Raw genomic sequence first — 18,268 nt, forward strand, 5'->3', positions numbered from 1 at the left:
TCCAGGAGACCAGACAACAGTCAACTGTACAAAGGCCCCCATATCAAGAGAAACATGCTTACTCATACAGTATAAACATGTGTACACACAAACACAGATGGGCCCGCACGCACACACACACGCACACACACACAGCCATTGTCTTTTCATTTTGTTAAGGGAGCGCATTACTTCTCCAACAGTCATGGGGGGACAAAAGGCGTCCGAAAGGTAAGATGACAGCCTAGCTCAGCAAAGTTATATCAGAACATAAAATCTGACGATTGAGCAGCACTTCGAAGAGATGTGGGGGAAATTTAAAGCAGTACATTTTTGCAGACACACCTCACACACACATTCTTGTGTTATGAAGTTATATAAGTTGTGTACTGGGTGCCATGCTGAGATCGGGGCGATGTGACAGATCTTGATGATCCCACAGGAGAAATTCACACAGTGGGTTGCCATGAGGGAGACATCAGTCTCCAGGAAAACTAGGCGTACACAACCCATAATTTATGTCTCTCTCTCTCTCTCACACACACACACACAGCTCGGACGATTTACATGATTCCATATGTCTCGTCACATATGCCGGCATTACTGCCAAGTATCAATCCCTCCCTCTCTCTTTATCACACACTTACTCCCTCCTTTCCTCAGGAGGAAACACAAACTATGTTCTCTTCCTGAATAGTCTGTTTATCCTTATTGCACAACATTCTGCTTCCCAAAACATGTAAGGCTTTTTACTTACACTAAAATGTCACCATACCTTTACAAAGCATACACAGTATGTGTGTGGGTAAGTGTAATACAAGGGCACACAAATAGATGTGTGTCATATGAGAAATTGGCTCTGTTATATGAATGTCTAATGACTCTGAATGGCACTCCATTCTGATGTTGATTTAGTGCAAGTCTAGTAGTGGGTCTTCAGTAAGCACCAGGCACAGTGGGAGGTGGCTGCGCTGTGTTGATATGAGCTAGACTGAACTGAGATGGGCCTGTCCAGTCCAGTCCAGTCACAAAGCAGTGAGCAGGTATCTCCTGTGCTTGGGATTGGTCAACTGTCAGAAAAGCTCTAGACGTAGGGCGTATTTTTTGTTTGTTTGTTTTTTTTGTTAGAGAAGCTGAACTTTTTCAATTTTAAAATGACACTGAGCTGCAGAAAAAAGTACTCAGGCACACGGTTTACTCCATAGGATAATAATGTCAAACTGATCCTGACAGCTTCCAAAAAGACACTAAGTGTGAACGCAGGTTTACTCAGCACTTCCACAGGGGTGACAGACTGACAGACACAGGGACACGGGACTGAGTGAATCATTGATAGGAGGCCTGTCAGATGGACAGACAGATGTACAGACTGACTGACATAATGCAACGCAATGGTGGCATTTCCACCGAGTCATCTAGCTGCCACCGCACCGATCCCTCCCCTCCTTCCACACTGACTCAGGAAGATCGCCATCGATACAATCAGCAAGACTAGGAGCACCTACTGTACCTAGACGTCGGAGAAAAGCCATTTCCAGTCACCGTAAACACCCATTCATTTACAATGACTATGCCAGTGCTGATTTCTGAGCTGCTTTCTTTTGACCGTGGCGTCCTGCTTCCTCTGAGTCAGGAGTGAGGGAAGAGGGTGTGTGGTCAGTCATGCTGTCTCATGATTGACAGCTGCTGCCTGTGGGAGGTGGGAGGCCAGTAGTGCTGGTGTGCAGAAGAGCCTGCAGGTGGTCAGTGCTGTACTGCAGCTTCAGCAGGAGGGTAGTGGGTTCACCGTGGTCACCCAAGGAAGGAAAAAGGAGGTAGCCGCCAAAAGCTCTAGATCAGGAAAGAATCAGAGGAAAGAATCTTCCCTTCATGATGGATGGTCTCTCTCAACTTGTCTTACAGTTTACAATAAATAATGGTTGTTTGTATACACAAATGTATTCTTTGAGGATGTAGTCATAGACCTTCAAGCACACCTAGGCAGACATACACATTGCCACACTTGGAGGACACAGTACCTACTTCTGATATACAAATGCCCGTAGCACACACACACACACACACACTCACGGTACCACCCACCCACCCACCCACACACACAGACACGCTACCACCCACACCCACCCACACACACACACAATGTGGTAAACAGTGTCTGCCCTTACCCTTTCGAGATGACCCACAGAGCCCAGTATTTTGGGAAGCTGAGGGCAGCTCTACCACTCCGACTGACGCTCTCTAGTTCCTAATTTCTTCTGGACGGACTCGTCTCTTTCTGTTTCCCTCCTCTGAAAGTCGAGCTTAGTTCAGCTCGACGTATTGTCCAATAATTGCATCGCTCCTATTATTCCACTCAGGTATCAGCCATTATTGAACTTCCCTTTCATTTTTTCCCCTTTCTCCCTTATCTGGTGCTCGCCCCATGGCCCCTTCAGCTTTTTCATTGTTTTGGCCGTGAAGACCAGGGATCGAGATGGCAAGTGTTTTGACAGGAGCGGTCTGCGAGACACGTGGTGTTACATAAAGTCCCTAACCCTGGAGCCAGGACACAATAAAGGCCCCTTTCTCCACCCACGGGCTCCCGCCCTAAAAAGACCACTTTAATGGGAGGCGTGTGTCGCTGTCAAATCACTGTTTTGCACTTGTGAAATGAAAAGGGCCTTTGAATAGGAAATAAAAAATAAAAACGAGTAATAAAACCACCAACCATGACTCAGCGCCTGATGGCCAGAAAATCACTCCGCGCTGAACCGATAAAGCCATCGCGCTTTTAACGACACAATCGACCATACATGCTCCGAGTGTCTCAGAATAAAAAATAAAACACCAGAGAATGGTGTCTCAGCATTATCACGTCGGCATGGAGATTTATGCCCCGAGCATGCCTCTGTGCAAGTGGCGAGGTTCCTCTGACATCATGTCCATTAGCAATTAGAGCAGCTTTGTGGTTGAACCCTCAAGGCAGGGATACTAAATGTTACATATTACATACCCTTGTCTGTCTATCTTAATAGCCAGCAAAGCAAGACAGTCTTTCATCATCAGTAGTAGTACAAATAACACTCGTGTACTATTTTCCATCATTGAGAAGTTAACAAATCCCCCCTCTCAATTAGCACCTGAACTTCTCAAGTTCTCGCAAGTAATATACAGTATGCAATGAGTTTGCATCTTTTTATGGTACAGAATCTCAGCTCTCAGCTGAGATTTTTATTTTTAAAGGCCAGTTATTTCATGGATCCAGGGTACTATACATCCTGATAAAGTTCCCTTGGCCTTTGAAATGACTTGACTTAATGTATAGAGCTATATATTAAGGTCATCATCATCAGGGGAAGGCTGGGGGTCATGTTGGTAAAGTGCCTTGTGGAGAAGATAAGGTATGACAAGTATAATAAAGAAGAGGCCATGGAGAGGAGGAGGAGGAGGACTATGAGATCACTGACTGTGAGATAAGCTCACAGCCATACAAGCATGACACCATTGCCATTCCTGACCAATGTCTCAGGAGACACTGCCTTCAGCATAGGCACATTCACACAAACACGATCACACACACACACACACACACACACACACACACACACACACACACACACACACACACACACACACACACACACACAGCTGGCCTGAGAGATAAACATCCAGGATAAGGCTTCTCAAGAACAAAGAAGGCCTCGATGAGACACATGGGAGTGATTACAGCATGAACCAAAGGATGCAGAAAGACAGAGTGGGGAAAAGAGAGAGAGAGAGAGAATAAAAAGAGGGGGGTGGAGAGAAAGAGAGAGATGGAGATGGCAAAGGGGAGGGAGAGAGAGAGAGGGGGATAACAACACAGAGCAATAGAGAGAGGGAGAGACAACTGGAGGGCTGGAAAGGAGGTGGAGAAGAGTGGGTGATGAAGGATGACCCCAGAGAGAGAGAGAGAGAGAAAAAGGGCATCAGTGGATCATTTCCTCAGAAGGGAGAACACGTCACAGATGGACAGATGAAGGAGGAGGATGGAGGGGGTAAAGATGATGCCACTTTTGGTGAGGTAGTGAGGTGGGAGAACTGATACCCCTGTGCTGGGTCTCCTCACACTGCTATTTGTGTGTGTGTGTGTGTGTGTGTGTGTGTGTGTGTGTGTGTGTGTGTGTGTGTGTGTGTGTGTGTGAGTGTGAGAGAGAGAGAGAGAGAGAGAGAGAGAGAGGTGCCAAAGTTAACCGGCTCCTGGTGAACGACTCAGGGTGAGCCTTAGGCCCGAGCCTCTAATTACATTCTACTGAGAGAGAGCAGGAATCAGGTGACCCCCCCCCCCCCCCCCCCCCTAGCTACTTTAGCTCTGCTGCTACTCATATGATCCAGCTTACATCATACACACATGCACGCACCCGCACACACTGGGGCTGATCAACTGATCATGTTTTTGACTAGAGTAGGGTGTGTGCCAGAGGTCTTGTCAGTGGTGCATTCACTTGAGTAGCGCACGCACACACGCACACACACACACACACACACACACACACACACACACATACACACACACACACACACACACACATACACACACACACACACACACACACACAGATCAACTGATCATGTGTTGGCCAGAATTGCTGTCAGTAGTTTGTTGGTTTTGGCAGTGCCAAGCCCATACAGTAAACACATTCCTGCCCAAAATCATTCCTGCGATCTACCAGATGTCCTCGTAGACACGGGGGCTTTAGCCTCTCCACCTAGACTAGGGGCAGAGAGATTGCGCAAACATTGTGGTTGTAGTTCAATTCCATGTCACCACTGATCACACTAGTGTTTCTACAGTATGTTATGCTTTAAACCACTTAAATAAATTTAAACCACTGAGAAAAATGCTTGATTGAGCTTTATAAATCACTACACACTAAATGGTTGTGAGAAAGGAAAGCAATGCGCAATGAGAAAAGGTTGGGGGGGGGGGGGGGGGGGCACACAGTCAACAGACAGCACAGTAGCTTTTGGGGAATCACAGGAGAACCTCCCTGTGCTGCTCTCATGTTTGATGTGGAGTGCATTGCATCACTTTATTTCGCTCACAAGTATGACGAGCCAGAACCATGTCTCAAGACATGTCTAAGATGTCAACAGTGAACAGGATAGAACCAAACCACAGTAGCCATTATATCAAAGGACATGTCTGAGGAGATTGGAAGATATGACATTAAGCATCCCAGCTCCACTGGACAGGGAAACACATCAAACATGAGCAGCATTTCTTTACTTCTTTTTTGTCAATTCTTTCTCTCCCTCTTCTCCCATAATTTTTCTACCTCCCTCCACATGTGTCTCTTTTATTAATCTCTCTCTCTCTTTTCCCTCCCTCCCTCTCTTTCTCCACATGTATTCTCATCACCTCCTGTAAGAGAGATTTACACCTCTGGCTCAGAAGGCAGCAAGGGGGGGGGGGGTCTCTCGCTCTCTTCAGATCCTTCCCTTTCACCCTTCCCTTCCTCTCTCTCCCCCTTCGGTCATACTCCTTACCACTCCCTCCCTCACTCCCCCCCCCCTTTCCCCATCTCTCTCGCTCCCTCTGTTTGTCTCTTACTTCCTACCTCATCCTTCCCATTCCCTCTATCCCTTTCTCCTCTATCCACCCCCATCCCTCTCCTTTCATTGAGCTTCTAAGTCCAGGCGAGTGCTCAGAGGGCTAAGAGCCTGTGCATTATTTACACGTGCGCGGCTTACGCCATACAAGGGACTTCCGGCAGGAAAATATGCCACGGCAGGGGAAAAAAAGCACGCCATTAATATTAAACAGAGACACCGCCATGATCGAAGGTGCCAGCTTTTAATCTAAGTTTCAATTAGGCTCTGGAGGATCGCCAGGAGACAGTTTGTCTAGCGAAAAAGCCTGGCCACCTCACCTGACCTTAGAGCGATACCGCTTGCTTAGCATGCCGAGTGCAAGGCTGCAAGCTCAACACTGCATAAACCGCAGCCACAAACAAACTGGTCTTGCCACCAGAATATGCCAATATTCATGAGAGTAGGTGTGCATCTTCTCAAGAAATAACAGCCCCCAAAATAAATCACACCTCCCAGGCGTTTCATTATGAGTTCCAGACGTGCGGGAGTGTCGGCACCAGTGAGGGTGTCCAGGTCTCGGGCCGCCGAACAAGACTGGATTCCAGTTCTAAACCAGCACAGATAAGATTCTGACGGATGGGGCCACCACATTTTAATGGAGGCTTTCTCTGAAACGCCTCAGTTCCTGATTGGGCTCTCCTGACATAACTCACCTCGACAGGATGACCTCTGGGGGCAAAGAAGGGTAATTATGTATCCTGCCGTAATCATTCCCACCAGAGCACCACACGGAGCCTCGGGATTAAATCTACTTTGTCCTCTGTGTGTACAACCTATGCATTCGAATCACCAACACGTCAGGCCTTGTGTATGGGGCTGGTGTATCATAGAGCAACGCTGAAGATGTGATGATGTGGGAATGAAGCAATGCTAAGATAGTGTGTGTGTGGCACTGGCCAACAATCCTCTTAAGCAACTGTGTATGTTAACATGTAATGGTTGTAATCAACTTTATATTACACATCGGTATTACTCAAAGTCAAAGCACAAGATGGCCTAGCTGGGTTAAGTTGAGTGCATTGGTCTTTGTAACGGTGTATGGTAGTGGTCTTGAGGTGGCCTTACCGGTGGATCTGTCCGTTTCGGTGCAGATACTCCAGGCCCTGCAGCACCTCCTTGAGCATGGTGGCGATGCTGGCTTCATCCAGCACCCCAGTTTTATGCTCCCCCCGAGAGATGATGTGCTTAATCACGTCCAGCATTGAGCCTAGGAGACAAAAACACAATTCATCACGCTCAGCCCCATATTACTGCCCAGTAGAAACGGGACGTCCAGCATAGCCAGACTAACTACACTGCACTGGTGTGTGTAAATGCTACGCTATCCTTTCTCTCTCATTGAGGCAGAGGTGAGAGTTGACACACAGAATAAAGATGATGAATACAGTTTAATATGGAAATAGATCATTAGATATGTGCAAGAACTGATAATGTGAACATTTGTAACAAATAATCTAATACTATAATCTACTCTGTAAACACACAAACAAACAAATATCTAATATTGTGTGCTACATCTAAAACTGTATGCTAATCTAATCTAATACGGGAGCCTAAAGGCCATTGCACACCAAGCCCATATTTGTTTCATCAGAAATTACTGCAAGTTTAAAAATAAATTCAATCTCACCTTGTGTCAATCACAATTACAAACCGCCTCAGAAACCGAAATGTGGGACAGGTTTCATTTTCTGCCCGTTTTTTAAGTTTGCTACTGCAAATCTTTATGTGACATAGGAAACTCATGTTCTGATCTACACTTGTGGAGTAGGTAGAAACTAGCCTGGATGCCAGCCGAACTTGGTTCGGCCCACAACATTTGAGGTCGGGAAGTTCGGTCTGGCATTGCTCCACTGTGGAGCAACTATGCTCGCCCGAAATCTGGCGGACCAATCAAATCGGGCTTTACGATGATGGGCAGGTGAGCAACAGCGTGTCGTCTATCACGTCATCTGAGCATGCTTAGGTTGATTATGTTTGCAACAAAAACTCTGTGGCTAGAAGGAGACAGATGGCTTCTAAGATCCCATATGGAAAATGCATATTATTTCAATGAGGTTTTATCACTGAAAAACGATTATTTCTGAAAACTTTGGCCAAAGTTGGGATGTGGGAAAACTTTTCCCACATCCCAAAAACTGGATTTGCGACAGCCTTTCCCAGCTGTTTATAACATGTTTGTACCATATCAGTGTTCAATAGAATTATTTTTAAAACGGAGGGGATATAGGCTATCAGTTTTTTCCTAATAGCCTACCCTACTACGTATCTCTTAGATTTTGCTAATGAGTGTTGTAGGAGATATTGATGGCACAATAACTTAGACCAGAAAACAATGTTAAGGCATTTGTGGAGAAGAAGGATGGTTTGAGTGTTCTTCCTACATCTCACGGTAAGTTATTTAGTTGCTCTGATTGGTTAGGTCTATCCAATTGAGTGCAGAGGCATTCCCCGGTATCGGTTGAAACACGCCCCATAATTATGACCCAATGGATCATATTCTGACTAGAATTGAGTATGGCTACGTCAGGCTAGGTAGAAACTGTTGTATGACTAGTTCTTATTGTGTACTCTTGGTTTCAACTACCGATTCCCCTTCATATAGTGTTACCGAAAACATATACAACTTCTCAGTAATGAAAATCAAAAGAGCAAGTGATGAGAACACACTATTAAAAGCACACTGTGCTGTCACAAAATGATGTGCTATTAAAATTGTGCTTCTGCAAAATGGCTTAAAAAGAGCTTCTGCACAAAGGTAGCTGGTGGTAAATTGAGGCCCTGAGTTATAATATTAAACATCCTCGTCAGACGCAGCAGGCTGCTGCCTGTCTGTCTGGCCCCTTCTGAAGAGCGGAGCGACTAACCGGCCGTGCGGAGAGATGAATGAATGGAGAGAATAGCTCGGCTGGGCAGAGGCTTGGGGGGGAGGGGGGGGGGCATATCGCTCTGGCCTTACACATTGGGTTACTTTAATCTCATTGTCTTTTTCTTCCTTCTTTCTTTTTCCCTTCACTGTGACAGAGGCGTGCTATTGAATGGACTCCTGCTGAGCTTTCATAGAAAAACATTTGGACTGGAGAGGGCTTTGGCCAGCTCATCTTTCAAAAAGCCCATGCATAGAGGCTATAGAGTCATGATATTATATCAGCTATGGTGTGTGTGTGTGTGTGTCTGAGAGAGGGAAAGAGAGAGAGAGGGAAAGAGAGTGAGAGACAGCCTGTGTGTGTGTGTGTGTTTGTGTGTGTGAGTGAGAAATATAGCGAGAGAGCGAGCGCGATTGAGACAGTATGTGTGTGTGAGAGTGAGAGTGAGAAAGATAGTGAGAGCGAGCAAGAGAGAAAGACAGAGAGAGAGAGAGAGACAGTATGTGTGCGCGTGTGTGTGTGTGCACACACTCTGAGTTTGAAGGGACCCAACCCGACTCTGCAGGCATCCTCCTGACCCGGAGTTCTATTTATTAAAGGTCGTTTAGACAGACAGAGACAGAGATCTTAAAATTGCCCAGGGAGAGAGAGAGAGAGAGAGAGAGAGAGAGAAACTGTTGATCCTGCTTTCTTCCCATGACATTTCAATTTTGGCATGTCAAAACAGCGTAATGAGAAAGTGGGAATGAGTGGGAATGAGCATCTTTATGAGGCCGCATCCTTCAAGAGTGACCTGGAGCGGTTCCAAGGCAGATAGAGCGACAGACACAGCAGAAGGAGAAACGAGAGTGAAAAAGAGAAAGAGGGAGAGGGGGGTGAAAGAGTGAGGGTGAGAGACGACGAGAGGACAGAGAGGTGGGAGGGACAGAGAGAAGGGAGTGAAAGAGAGCAAGAAAGATGTAGGGATGAAGAGAGGGAATGAGAGAGGAGGACAAGAAAAAGAGGGTCCGAAGAAGAATAAAAGAGAGATAAAGAGAGAGAGAGGGAGGGAAAAGAAGATCTGAAGACTGAGGCGAGAGACTCAGCAGGGGTCTATTGAGGTCTTGTTGAGGTCTGGCTGAGTTGTGGCTGAGCATGTTTCTCATAGAGGGACCCATAAAATCTCCCTTATTTCACACAGCTCTGGTGAAACAATAGAGGCCTGTGTTCCTACAAGGAGACTAGGCGGCTACAGATGCTATTTCCATCACTGTGACAATGCAGAGAGGCAGCACTTTTCTCTCACTATCTAACTCCCTTCCTCCCTCTCTCTTCTCTCTCTCTCGGTCTCTCTCGGTCTCTCTCTCTCTCTCTCTCTCACTCTCTCACTCTCTCACTCTCTCACTCTCTCACTCTCTCACTCTCCAGGGGGTAATCTGCCCAACCGCAAAGACGGGAACACAGAAGAAAAAAGAAAAATCTCCTCTCCCAGCAGTCAAAAGAATCACATCGCTATACTGTACTCTGCACTCCATTTCTGAGAAAAGAGGCTCTGGGTGAAAACTTTAAAAAAAAAATAATAATATAAATATTATTTATTTATAAATAAATGTAATAATGTGATCCAGATGTACGGAGGATGACGCCCATAGAAATCAGTGTATACACTCTCATTAGAGGAGCTGTTTTTAGAAGGAGACTTGGACAGCAAACAAACAAACAAACAAACACACACACACACACACACACACACACACACACACACACACACACATGCACGGTCGGGCACACACACGCACGCACACACTCACACACACACAGTCCTATACAACCAACACCAAAACCAACAACAACAGTTTTATCAGGAATGGAAGTACTCTAAAACAGTCTGAATAAGAGTTCTCTACCTTTGCACTACAGAAGAACCCTCTAAAAGCTTCATGTGAAAAACGTTTGCTCAATGATGAAGGATTCAGGATTAGAAGCACTGCACTGGTTACAAGCAGTGTCAGCACTCTTCAGTTATTGATTCATTAAAGGAGAATTCCGGTGTGATTTTGACCTAAAGTGTTTTAAAACATGATACCGAGTGTGAACGTATGTCTCATAGCCCATCTCGGCTTGTCCCCTGCACTCCGAAATCTGGCGCTAGTTAGCCGATGCTACCAACAAGGCGGTCAATGGTGGTGCCTCGGCATCGGCATAGCCATGCAAATAAATTACTGTTTTACACCATTTACAAGGCTCAATGTATCTCCACACTTCATTGGTAGACTTCCGAGGGCCCTGACATTTAAAACGAGACATTGAGAACTTTGAAAAAGCACTGGTAGTTTACTTACAAGACGATTTATACAGACAGTATCTTCTCGAAGTTTAGCGTTTGCAGCCATCTTGAATTTAGTCACGATAAGTCGAGCGACGAGTAAGAATGAACAGGTATGATAAGGGATCAGATTCCAAAAATAATTCCATGGAAATGCATGGATTCCAGTTGCTGCTACTGGAAGAAACTGTAATCCATGCATTTCCACAGAATTATTTTTGGAATTTGATTCCTTATCATACCTGTTCATTCTTACTCGTCGCTCGACTTATCGTGACTAAATTCAAGATGGCTGCAAACGCTAAACTTCGTGAAGATACTGTCTGTATAAATCGTCTTGTAAGTAAATTACTGCTTTTTCAAAGTTCTCAATGTCTCGTTTTAAATGTCAGGGCCCTCGGAAGTCTACCAATGAAGTGTGGAGATACATTGAGCCTCGTAAATGGTGTAAAACAGTGATTTATTTGCATGGCTATGCCGATGCCGAGGCACCACCATTGACCGCCTTGTTGGTAGCATCGGCTAACTAGCGCAGTGCAGGGGACAAGCCGAGATGGGCTATGAGACATACGTTCACACTCGGTATCATGTTTCAAAACACTTTAGGTCAAAATCACACCGGAATTCTCCTTTAAAGAAAGAGGTGAAGGACCTCTTTTCAAAGGCACTATGGCAAAACATTAGCCTAGCTTTAGAAGTAAGTAGTCACACATAAATGATGTGTGATATTTCTAAATACACTATATGATCTATTATTCTAGACCATAGTCTATAGCATGGTTATATTGCATTATTAGATATGTATTAACAAGAAACTAACTAAATGCTGAGGAAGAGAAAGTCATCTATGAGATTGTGTGTGTGTGTGTGTGTGTGTGTGTGTGTGTGTGCCTGCACTGCCCCCTCTCCTCTGGGCCAAGTGTGGCCGTGGCAGGGTGCCAGGCCCGGGGCCACGGAGGATATTTATTGGTGCAATCACTTTAGGATGCGCTCGGCCCTCGGATGCTCCATAGCGCATCCAATCCCAGCCACAGAAGAGTCGGAGGGAACACACACACACACACACTGCCTTTCATCCAGATAGCCAGCAATGTGAGATGAAGTACATGAGGCAGAGAAAAAGAGAGAGAGAGAGAAATATAATACCCCCCCCCCGGTTTATGATTATTTGTGTGTGTGTGTTTGTGTGAGTCTATTTTCATTTTATCATTCTCAGACCTATCCTACTCCTTGTCAATTATGTTTCTTTTCTTGATAGTTTTTTGTTTTGTGTACAACATTGTAACTTTACAGTCATGCCAATGAAGCTCTTTGAATTTGAAATAGAGAGAGAGAGAGAGAGAGAGAAAAAAAGAGAGAGAGAGAGAGAGAGAGAGAGAGCGTGTGAGGGATAGTGATAGAGCGAGATAGGAAAGGGTAAGGTAGAGATGGAGTGAGAGGGAAGGAGAAAGTAGAGAGAGGGAGTGAAAAAAAGAGATGGATGGAAGAGAAAGGAAAGGATAGAGGGGGGAAAGGGAGAGATGGAGATAAAAAGCAAGCGATAGGAAATAAAAGAAGGAGGTAGAGTGGCAAGTGGAAAGTGTGGAGGAGAGAGTATGAAGAGAATAAAGTAAAGAAAAGGAGGGCGGGTGTGAGATAAAACTGGTCGCTTGTCTAAGCGCAGGTTCATTGGGTTCTCCTTGCACTCCATATGCTCTCACTTCTACATCTCCCTAGAACACACCTCTCTGCATCACTTTCTCACACCATCTCTCTATTTCACACACACACACACATACACACACAAAGCCGACTCAGCAGACCCCTGACAGAGCTCTATAGGTTTTTATGCCTTCCCAACACCTCTTTTCACAGGCAGAGTGTGTTTGTGAGAGTGTATATGGGAGTGTGTGTATGTGTAGGTGTGTCAGTGTGTGTGCGTGTGTGCAAGCATGTCTCCATGTGAAAGAGAAAGAAACAGAGAATCCATGAGGGGGGTGGCCCACTAAGCCTTTAAGCACAATTTAGTTTACCATTCCCTGAAACCAAGTGTAAACAAAGGTCCTTTAAAACCTCCCATTAGGTCTTGATTGCTCACCACTCACTACCCTTGTTATGCCTTACACATCTAAAGAGGTTCTCCAAAACTCCTCATAGGGAGATGGGATCCATAACAAAGAGCAGTGGAGAGAGAAAGAGAGAGAGAGAGGGAAAGAAAGAGAGAGGGAGAGGGAGAAGAGGATTTAAAAGGATCCTCTTCACTCCTGCCTAATGATGCCAGCAGTACTGTGAGGCTCCAACAGGAGCCAGGGCTGAGCCGACAGGCTTGCGCTCAAATGTCTGACTCATGCTTTTACACACTGGCTCCATTTGATCAGTTCCAAGAAGCACTGGCTGGCCTTGCATGCTCCTTACATGTTCAGTATTCCCCCATAGAGAAGAGGGGAGAGAGAGAAGTGTGTGGGGGGGGGGGGTGGATACACTTCCACGTATGGGCGTTCTCATAGCACATTAATTTCCTGCTGTGATAAAAATCTCTCTCTCTCTCTCTCTCTCTCCTTGACCTTTGCAACTGTTCTGCTTCAAGAAACTACGGCCAAGGGATCTTATGGTCCTTATAAAACCAAAACAGATCACCAGAGACCGACCTGATTTCAGTACAATCCATCCATACAAACATACACACACACACACACACACACACCCGGTAGCCCCTCATTACCGTGTGTGGGGCTCACTGAGTTTAGCCATCAGAAAAGAAATGGCTCTTTGTGTGAGTGTTTGACAGAAGCTCCTGGGAGTTTCCTCAGGGCCCTGCTCTGGAGTGGCAGGGAGAGATGGAGAGAGTGAAGGAGAGAGGAAGAGAGAGATGAGTGGATGAGAGAGGAAGAGAGGGGCAAAGAGGAGTGAAACAGGGAGGAAAAGAGAAAGAGCGAGGGTGAAGAGTACATGAAAGAAGAAGAGAAAGGGAGAGAGGGGGAGAGGGGAGTGAACAAGAGAGGAAGAGGGAGAGGGAGAGGAGTGGAGGAGAGAGGAAGAGAGAGGGGGAGAGGAGTGGAGGAGAGAAGAGGGGGGGGAGTGAATGAGAGAAAGACGGACAGGGAGAGAGGAGTGAAAGAGAAAGAGGAGGCATGGGGGAGAGGGAGGAGGAGAGAGAGAGAAGTGGAGGAGTAAGAAGAGGGGTGAGGCAGAGAGCAGTGGAGGGGAGAGAAGGGAGAGAGTGAAAAAGAGGAGTACAGAGAAGAAGGGAAAGAGAGGGAGAGCGGAGAGAATGCCCACTGTGTTGAACGGCCACGCCACAGAGGAAGAAGACAACAGCAGGGAGGGGGAAAACCGACAGGAGAGAAAAGGAAGGAAGAGAAGAGAGACAAGGCCAGCGGGCAGTGGCAGGCATGGGAGGCTGGATGAGAGAAGAGAGGGAGGAGGGCGACAAGGGGAAGAGGAGGAGCAGAAAAAAGGAGACCGACAAATAACATGGACGGAGGTGTGAGGGACAATGAGCATCTGACACTAACACCGACAGAAGGGTCTCGGCCTCGGGTCACTCTGTGTGTGTGTGTGTGTGTGTGTGTGTGTGTGTGTGTGTGTGTGTGTGTGTGTGTGTGTGTGTGTGTGTGTGTGTGTGTGCACGCACGTGTCTGTGAGTTGATGATTGGCTTGACCAGGAATAAGTCTCTCTATGAATGGAACACTTTTGAGATTAACCACGCAGCTTTTTAAATTCTACGTTCTGTGTCGAGACAAGAGAAGACAAGAAGAAGAAAAACGCAACACACACACACACACACACACACACGGAGCTACAGCCACTGCAACAAGGCGTCAGAATGATAAAGATCCTCTATGATCAACAGCTCTCCGAACATCAGATCCAGTATAAGTATATACTGTATACTCTTTTGATCCCGTGAGGGAAATTTGGTCTCTGCATTTATCGCAACACCCCCCATTATCACCGGAAATTCTAAAACAACGATGTTTTTTAACACTTCAAAATAACATCTGCTAAATGAACCTTACATTTTTCAGTAGCCATAGGTGTGTAGATTTGAACAAAATCTGGTTTGGTTCTTAACGGGAGCATTTACTGCCTGAAATATCCAATTTTGTTTACCATGCTCGGAGTTATAATGTTGGCCTGATGGGTCGCCTGTTTACGCCGTTTCAACGGCACATGAACGGTTAGACCAAGAATTCTCGTCATGAAATTAAAATTCCACTGGAGCTCCAAGCGGATGTGTACACGCAGCCTTACAACACTGTTTACAGCTCTTCGAGTCACGGTAAAATGTCATTTTAGGTACATAGCTAATTTAGATACACCTATGGTGTGGGTGCTTGCGTTTCTTTAGGAATCCGCCGTCTTGGTTTGTATAGAAATGGATATTAAGTGACACATACACGAAAGACGGCGGACATACGGGACCGACGGTAATAGGGGGAGTTCCGATACAGTTCCCCGGGCCAATCCATGAGTATGCTCTCCTGTGCAGGTTCAGAGGCCCAGGGCTAAAATTCCTCAGGTGTGACAGCATTCTAGTGGCCCATGAGCTGCTGCTGCTGGTGGTGGTGGTGGGGTTGGGATGAGAAGGTTTGAAAGGGCATAGCGAGGCAGCCAGATTAATCTACAGAAGCGCATTCCATGGCTTGCTTAAGCATGACTCACTTTGCAGCCTTCCCCTCCCGCTCCACTCCGCCCATGCTCTGCTTCACCTCGAGGTGTTTGAGGGCTGCTCCTCTTTGTAATCTCTGGCATGGTTAGCCTGGCCATGCTTCAGCTAGACAGGGCCGTGTGTGTGTGTGTGTGTGTGCGTGTGTGTTCGTTCGTGTGTTCATGTCTGTGCAGAACAGGCACATCTTGTGTCCGTTTGTGTATATGTGCTTGAAAGCGAGAGAGCAAGACGGAGAGAGAGAGTGTGAATTTCTGTGTGAACGCACATCTGTGTCTATGAGCGAAAGAATGTGTGAGAAAAGGAACACGTTTGTTAGTGTGTAAGTGATTATGCAAGATGTGAGTATCTGTGTATGCATGTGTGTGTGTATATATATATATATATATATATATAAAACTGTGTATGCATGTGTGTGTGTGTAGATATATATATATATATATAAAACTGTGTATCTTGTGTGTGGTTGATGTGGGTTATGTAAGGGGTTTGAATGCATGCATGAACAAACTGTTTGACAGATGCAGAACAAGGGTTTGATGCATATGTGTGTGAGAGTAAAGAAATGTGCATGTGTGTGTGTCTATGTATGTGTGTGTTGGTGTGTCCCTTTTTGGTTCAGCACAACACCCCCCCCCCCCCCCCCCCCCCCCCCGGCAGGCCTTCTCGCTCTGGCTGAGCTCGTCAGAGTCAGATGACTATGTCCTGGACGCCTGCCAACGAAAACTTACAGAACCACCGATGTAAGGTGTGTATGTGGGGGGGGGGGGGGGGGGGGTGAAGCTTGGTGTGTGAAGAGTGTATCCCTCCGAATGAACCCAAGATTGGAGAGGACCTTTGGTGCTATACGCTAATTAGCCTATTGATCTGTGTGCTTTTCTCAGGGATATAGGATACACCTTTGCACTGGGGTTAGGATGGCTGGGTTGAGGTGAAGGGTGAGGATACCTGGGTGTGTATATGGACCCCTGCACGTGCAAGGACATATAGCAGAAGCATATAGATTTCTAAGTGTGCACACACATATTTGTACTGGGTTTGAAAATGTGTGGGCGTGTGTGCTTTTGACAATGCATAGGTGAATGGATAACTAGGTCATCCCTGGTTTCTCTGAATTTCTGTGCATATGTGCACACAAGTGGGTAGCTTTTGGGAGTGTGAGTTTGTGCTGATGCACTGAGAAGTGAATGGGTAATCAGGCTATACCCAGCTTTGGAATGTTTAACCTGTCCTGGACCATGGGACGTCTGGCAGGTAATAGCTTTTGAGCAAGCTGAACGTGGACTGTATTTCCTTTTAGAGATCAGGTGTTAAAGCATGACTGACTCATCTAATGCATCCATTTGCTGTGTGTTCTTTTTCATTCCATACTCCTCATGCTCTTACCACTCTGGCCCTTCATGAAGAGCTAGTCACTACATCCTACATTCTAACTGTAAGTGGTCTATCTGCCCGCTGTCAGAGTAACTGACTTATTATCCAATTTGCTGTCAAAAAAGATCATGGGAATGAATGGTCATACATCAAGTGGGAGTGCCTGCAAAGCCTACAGATTGCTTTAATCAGCACCATACCTAAACGGCTCACCTCTGACACTCAACCACATTTTTTCCTTTTATTCTCCATTTTTTCATGTGGCTTTGAGAAAAAGAAAGGGGGAAAAAGCGCCCAAACACCCTTATCACTAGTGCCCACGGTGCCCAGTGAGGTGGCATCCTGGGATCGTAATGCCCGGCCGCAAAGGCTGCCAGCGGGTTCGCCCGAGTGCTGTGAGCATGCTGGCTAATGGGCAATAAAACCACAAACTCGTTCTGTCTCCATCTCGCTGAGGCTCATGGTTAAATGATCATCATTTTATTTCCACGCGCTATAACAGCGGAGGAACGGCACCCCCCCACCCCCCCACCCTCGCTAATGGTACGAGACGAGGAAGGAGGGAGGGATGGGAGAGACGCCGCCATGGAGACCGATGCCTACCGCCGTTTCTATGGCTGTTCTGCGGTGGGCACGATGCCAGGATCCAGCTGGGTGGGTGGTTCCACGATGTCGCCAGTTACAGTGTAGCTGGGAGAGCCCGTCGAGCCAGCTGGGCTCCCCGTCACAGCAAGAGATACAGAGAAAGAGAAAGAGAAAGAGAAAGAGAAAGAGAGAGGTAGAGTGAGAAATAGAGAAAGAGAGAGATATAGAGGAATAGAGAAAGAAAGAGAAAGAGAGAGAGAGAGAGAGAGAGAGAGAGAGAGAAACCCGTCATTGCAGAAGGCAACAACGACACAAGGGGGGCCTGTTAAATGAGTAGCTATTACCGCGACAGGCTGGCTTTATCCTGTCAACATGACAAATGAAGCAGGCACTGGTACTGGGCAGCAGTGGGTAATCACAGAACACACTGGCATCGCGTTGCTCGCATCAGCTGAAGACAGAAGAGGCTCTGAGCGAGGCCCATCATCAAGGGCTCTGAAACTCCTGCAGCTCTCTCTCATTAGAAATTGCCAGTTTCTGGTGGCAACACAAAAAACAGTGGTCCTCTCTCCCTGCCATGCTCTCCACACACCTGTCCTTCCTCCCGCTTCCTCCTGGGCTCTCTAGGCAACTGTGTGAGCGCCGTGCTTGTTTGAGCATCTGGGGGCTGTTATTACTTCCACTCTGTGATTAGGGCCCATGGGGGAGTCCAGGACACAGTACTCACTCTTACATGCTGGGTCGAGCACATGCACGCACACACACACAAACTCTCTCTCTCACACACACACACACACACACACACACACACACACACACACACACACACACACACACACACACACACACACACACACACACACACACACACACACACACACACACACACACACACA

At 46.5% G+C, this 18,268-nt stretch overlaps 1 protein-coding gene across 2 annotated transcripts in view; it reads right to left on the reverse strand.

The window, feature by feature from the left end:
• oxsr1b (oxidative stress responsive kinase 1b) overlaps positions 1–18,268 on the reverse strand; it is a 66,418-nt gene that overhangs the window by 21,803 nt on the left and 26,347 nt on the right. For both annotated transcript variants that reach the window (XM_076290590.1, XM_076290589.1), the window contains exon 4: positions 6,658–6,799. In XM_076290590.1, the coding sequence (XP_076146705.1) occupies positions 6,658–6,799 (142 nt within the window). The remainder of the gene's footprint in view (positions 1–6,657; positions 6,800–18,268) is intronic.

This window comes from Alosa pseudoharengus, unplaced genomic scaffold (assembly GCF_046254945.1).
Source record: "Alosa pseudoharengus isolate Yale_2024_CS ecotype anadromous, Long Island Sound unplaced genomic scaffold, YU_APseudo_1.1 YU_APseudo_1.1_scf_18, whole genome shotgun sequence".
In the NCBI taxonomy this organism is placed as follows: Eukaryota; Metazoa; Chordata; class Actinopteri; order Clupeiformes; family Clupeidae; genus Alosa; species Alosa pseudoharengus.